This window comes from Chiloscyllium punctatum, chromosome 2 (assembly GCF_047496795.1).
Source record: "Chiloscyllium punctatum isolate Juve2018m chromosome 2, sChiPun1.3, whole genome shotgun sequence".
Classification (NCBI taxonomy): domain Eukaryota; kingdom Metazoa; phylum Chordata; class Chondrichthyes; order Orectolobiformes; family Hemiscylliidae; genus Chiloscyllium; species Chiloscyllium punctatum.
The window spans coordinates 128,980,797-128,986,834 of record NC_092740.1 but is presented as its reverse complement, the minus strand read 5'-3'; the positions used below and the strand labels follow the sequence as shown (position 1 = coordinate 128,986,834).

The following is a 6,038-nucleotide window of genomic DNA, read 5'->3' as shown; positions in this document are numbered from 1 at the left end:
CGTGTTACTTCTGACCTTGTCCAGCCCAGTCCAACACCGGCACCTCCACATCACGCTGAAGACATTTCTAAATAACCTGTTCAGGCACGTTGTGGGACACCCTCTGGAGCATGTGGGAGTTGTACCCAGGCCTCCTGGCACAGAGGAAGGTACAATTCTTTAAAGGGGGCGCGTTACTACTGTAAACTGGGCGGCACGGTGGCACAGTGGTTAGCACTGCTGCCTTACAGCACCAGAAACACGGGTTCAATTCCCGCCTCGGGCGACTGACTGTGTGGAGTTTGCATATTGTCCCCGTGTCTGCGTGGGTTTCCTCTGGGTGCTCCGGTTTCCTCCCACAGTCCAAAAATGTGCACATTAGGTGAATTGGCCATGCTAAATTGCCCGTAGTGTTAGGTAAAGGGGTAAACGTAGGGCAATGGGTGGGTTGCGTTTCGGCGGGTCGGTGTGGACTTGTTGGGCCGAAGGGCCTGTTTCCACACTGTGAGTAATCTAATGTAAAACTAACTCTTGTTCACGTCGAAAGATTTGACCGTCCCGCTTTTATCACCAGTCGGTAGTTTTAAAGCATTTATTGTGACAAGTTTAAAAATAAATCCGACATTAGCTCCACTTTTCAGAGGGATAACTGGGATTTTCTATTCACCAAGTCTGAGTTCTACAGCTCAGAGAGTATTCGGCCTTTCCTTGTGGTAAAAACAATGACTGCAGATGCTGGAAACCAGATTCTGGATTAGTGGTGCTGGAAGAGCACAGCAGTTCAGGCAGCATCCAAGTAGCGACGAAATCGACGTTTCGGCCCGAATCTTTCCTTGTGGCGTTGAGTGTTCGGTGGAGTTCTGAGCAAGGCTCATTGGAGCCGAAATGTTACCTTTGACTTCTCTTCGGAGATGCTGCCAGACCTTCTGAGCTTTTCCAGCAACCTCTACTTTGAAATGCTCTCTTTGTCCATTACCCAACCTGTACTGATATTACCAACCCCCGTTATATTTAGGGGAATTCCGCGCCCGATTCTAAGAACAGTGCTTGGATGAAGGAACAGGGCAACTTAGACCACGTTATAAACCCAAACCAGTCATGAGGGGGTAGTGGGGGCTGGCACAATTACACCATTTAAAAGGCATCTGGTTGGGTATATGAATAAGAAGGGTTTTGGGGATATGGGCTATGTGAAGGCAAATGGGACTCGATTTATTTATTTAAGATATGGCATGGACGAGTTAGACCGAAGGGTCTGTTTCCGAGCTGTCCATCTCTCTAAGCACACGCCAGGTTTTGTTTTAACAACGTGCTGAGGGGCATTTGGAGATTTTCGTTTTTGAAAATTCGAAACAACTCCACATCACCTTGCCTGACTCGGCTTGTGAGAATGGGTGTGTTTATTTAAATGACGGGAGGTGGGTGTGACTGCTGTTTGAGATGAGGAGCAGATTGCAGGAGGGGGAGCGGTTCAGCAGCACCTGTGTGCGAGCGAGGGAAGGTGTCTGTGTGTGTGTGTGTCTGTGTGTGTGCCGCTGGTGATGGCCTTGCTGCTGTAGCAATGACAGCCGAAAAGCAGCAGCCAGTCCCGGGAGCCTCCAGCCTGGCGTCCGTCAACCAGCCGGGGGTGAAAGTCGAGAAGGAGTCGCCGGCTCTCCCGGAGAGCTCAGCGGGCTGCCCGCCTGGGGAGCTGGCCCGGGGGAGGAGGCGCAAGCGGCCGATCCAGCGTGGCAAACCCCCTTACAGCTACATCGCGCTGATCGCCATGGCTATCGCCAGCTCCCTGGACAGAAAGCTGACCCTGGGGGGGATCTACCGGTTCATTACCGAGCGCTTCCCCTTCTACCGGGAGAACCCCAAGAAATGGCAGAACTCCATCCGCCACAACCTCACGCTCAATGACTGCTTCGTGAAAATCCCGCGGGAACCCGGGCGCCCGGGCAAAGGCAACTACTGGGCACTGGACCCGGCCGCCGACGACATGTTCGAGAATGGTAGCTTCTTGAGGAGGCGGAAGAGGTTCAAGAGGTCCGATATTACAACCTACTCGACTTACATGCATGAAGCCAGCGTTTTGGCCCCACTGCAAGTAAGCAGGACTCACACAAGACCCATCTATGCCAATATGACTATCAGTCCTAGCTATCCTCAGCAGCTTCCTGCTAACCCCCCTCTGCACTATTCAGCATCGCCCTCGGCGTTCACCAACAGCCCCTGTAGGATGTTCAGCTTCAGCAATCACGGCCCACTGGCTCCAGCCTCAGAGCTGACTCAGCAGCCTCCTATCACCTACACTGCAGACCTGACTGCTGCTGCCTACCCGAACTTTGGAAACCCCGCTTATCAGACTCAAGCCTGCAACGGGACTCTGTGTTCTCTACCCTCTAACGCCGTGCCGTACACCTACTCGGCGCCCAATCCGCGTCCCCTCATGAGCCAGTCGACCTACTGTTTAGCCAGCGGCCAGATGTACGGCGCCTCCAGCCGCCTGTCCTGCCCTCCCGCCTCCCTGAGTCACGAGCCAGTGGAGCCCTTTGGAAGATTGTCTCCTGGCCCGTTCTCACCTCAGCGGCAGTACAGCAATAACGAACAGGCCAACTGTGCGAGTACACACAGCAGACACACAGCTTACTGTGGAAATATGGAAGGGATGATCTATCCCACTTAGAACCGAAAGAACAAATCCTTCCTAGGGAGCCCCCGAACATAAACAGTTAAACATTGACAGCACATTTGACACCTTATGACAATCCTTGTGACAAATGTCTTGCATTGTACATCGATCTCAATGTGACTGAGCAGCTTAAAACTTGTAATGGTAAAAGCGTGTACAGTTCTTAGGACCCCCCCACAAAAAAAGAAACTGTTTAGCAGTATTGCTTCTCCGTTGAAACTCGGAGGATGATGGTATGTTTTCTCTTTGTTTTCTGACCATCAATTGGGACGAATTTCCATGATTCTTCGGATCATTTTGAGAATTGAGTAGCGATAGAGTGCTCCTGAACATTTGTTGCTTTAACTGAGACCGACCACAAGTGCACTGGCTTCTAAAACGGTCAAAGCTTCCTACACTTAATATTTTCATTCAACTGCATTTCAGATCTTCCACATTCTCCAACCGTACCATACTGTAGCTCACTTACACAGTTTTTCTCCTATTTCAGTGTTTGTGATTAGGGAGGTTTCGTTGTGTTTTGAACCGTTTGTGTAAGGAACGTTTTCTTTCCCAATGTAAGGGATATGTACATTTTCATGTACATTCAGAAAAGGTCCGATCATCCGTCTTGGAGCGATGCTTCCCATGGATTCGATGATCAAAAGATTCGATCGATTGTTGTTTGAATATCACACACCTCTGAATTCGCTCTAACAAATATAACTAACCGCTGAGAACTGTCTACGCCCAAAGATCTGTCGGTGGGATTGGTTTCTGGGACAGTTTGTGGACTGCTAAGAATTTTATAAGATATTGATTTCAAGTCTATCACTTCAGATTAACCTTAAATAGTAAATCTCCAGAAGTCTGAGTAACATTTGACTGGCTTGAGTAAAGAAAAACTCCCCAATATTTACACTCATGGCGCTGGTTTGGCAGAGTTGGATATAAATTCAATGTTGTAACAAGCCATTGATGATACACAATTAGTAAGAATGTGATTATTCATGATTATGGATTAAAATATTAACTGATATATAAAGTAATGAAACACGGGAAATCATCAAGTTCCGTGTGACAAACCCCTATCATGGCAGGCTTTGAACTATGAGCTGAGAGTAGGCCTCGGGACAAACTGGGGCTCCGTGTTAATCAGCCTTCACCGCGGGTTCACCCTTATGCACTTGCGGAGACATACAAACAAAGATGCGCATTACCGAGGAGGGTCCCCTCTGTAGATTAAGGCGCGGACTGATCACGTTAAACTAAACAAATAAGGCTATTGCTTGGCACCAGGGATTTTCGTTCACTGAATAAATAAAATATTGATGCATAAACCAGTGCATTGTGTTTAAGACACAATACATGATCCGTCTTTTTTTCTTAGACAGGCTTGCACAGACAGGAATTTGGACTGGAAAGAAAGATTCTCAATCATGTTTGACAAGTGAAGTTGGCATGTTTAACTGTCGAAAACATGGCAGCAGTATAGCAACGACTACCACTCAGCCAATGTGGAATGACATACAGCACCAGTTCTGTATTGCTGTACATGGGAACATGGAGCATGGAGTAGATCAAAAGGTAGAAACGCATCCAAAATCTGAGGTTAGGTTCACTTTTAAACTTCCTATTTCGATCATCCCTCACTAATTGTCCTTAGGAAGATGGTGGGTTGAGAGTTGTTACTACTTCAGACAGAGGCCTTTCAGCCGTTTGAATCTGTGTCAGTTCAGTGTGGAGAAACCCAGTCTGTCCGCAATCCTCTGTTATCTTTGTAGCTCGGCAACCTTATTTTCCTCAAGTGCCCATCTAATTTGATTTTAAAATTGTTCATTGATTCTATTTCCATTCGGCAGAGTCCCAGGTTATCACTATAGAGTTCTTCATGTCCCTGCATCTCTTGTCCCAATCTTTAAAATCCCATGTCCTTGTTCCATCGGCTAACGGGATGTCTATTTTCACTGCCTACTTTATGTGAACCTGTCACAATCTCTATAGCTCTACATCAACCAAAAATCTCCTTTGGTCCAATGAGAACAAACCCAGTTTCTCCAATCTTATCTTGTAGCTGAAATCCCTCGTTTCAGAAATCAATTCTTAGATGCTTCCAGATGTGTGGTGAGTGACCACAGCTGGACACAATATTCTAGCTGTGGTCTAAACAGAGTTTTATAAAAGTTCGACGTTTGTACTTAATGCTTCAATTAATGAATCCAAGCGTCCCTTATATTTTCATAACCACTCTCACAGTATGTCTTACTACCTAAAAAGTCTATTTATATAGGCCTAATATCGCAGCTCTTGAATGATTTCCCCTTTACCTGCTTCTCTTCCATTGAAAAACAGTTATGTTTAGTCCCACATCTCAGCTTTTCGTTGGGGGTGGGGGGGGGGGGGGGGGGGTGGTCGGTGGTGAGGGTGTTTCCAGAGTCCTGAAGGAAGGGGATTTCAGTATTTGGTCCAGCGACAATGAAGATTGTGATATATTTCTAATTCAGTATCTCGTGTATTTTAGAGAGGAAATTATGGGTGTTGCTAAGAGTGAATGTTTAAGATAGTGGACAGGAGCAGGATATTTTATACTAAGTTTCTCGAATGTTGTTAGGCTGCACTCGTTCAGATAAGTGTAGCACATTTCGTCACAAGTCTGACTTGTACCTTGTGGACAAGTTTTGAGGAGTCAGGAGGAAAGTTTGAGAGATAATATTTCCAGCCTCTTGACCTGCTTTTGGACATTATTTATTTGGCTGATCCAGTTCCGTTTCTGATCAGTAGCGATCTCATGGTGTTGCTTTTGAGGAATGATGTCATTGAATGTGAAGGGATGATGATTAGATTCTCTCTAGTTGGAAATGGTTATTGCTTGGCACTTGTGTACCATACATGTTACTTTCAGCTTATTAGTCCAAATTTGAATGTAGTCCAGGTCTGTATTTCGCGAATATAGATATATATTGATTGTAAGAATTGGAGCAGGGCATTTGGCTCTTTCAGCCTGCAACACCCATTCAATAAGATCATGACTGATCTGGTTGTAGTTTCAATTGCACTTTCCTCTCTGGCCCCCATTAGTTATTTCCCGTGTCTAACAAGGACAGCTTCAATATCTGAGTGGTCAAGAATTGAATATTCGGCAATCATCATCAAACATTTACACTTCTGACCTTATAATGGATAGGAGGAGATCGTTGTTGAAGTAGCTGAAGATCATTGAGTCTAGGAAACTGCCCTTAGAAATTCATGCAGATATCTTCTGGTGAGATGATTTGACTCCCAACAAACAAAGACATCTTCTTTTATGTTCAGTATGCAACAGGGGAGAGGTCCGACGACCCCAACCCACCCTGATTCCATTGTGATAAATCTGTAAAACTATATTGAAATGTGCCAATATTTCACC

The 6,038-nt window shown here is 46.1% G+C and overlaps 1 protein-coding gene across 1 annotated transcript; it reads left to right on the top strand.

Moving 5' to 3' along the window:
- The first annotated feature begins 1,474 nt into the window (after positions 1–1,474).
- On the top strand, positions 1,475–5,002 carry foxe1 (forkhead box E1). The gene is made up of 2 exons (XM_072588772.1): positions 1,475–2,886; positions 4,027–5,002. Exon 1 carries the CDS (start codon positions 1,541–1,543, stop codon positions 2,645–2,647), a length of 1,107 nt encoding a protein of 368 aa, XP_072444873.1. The 5' UTR covers positions 1,475–1,540; the 3' UTR covers positions 2,648–2,886; positions 4,027–5,002.
- Positions 5,003–6,038: the final 1,036 nt, after the last annotated feature.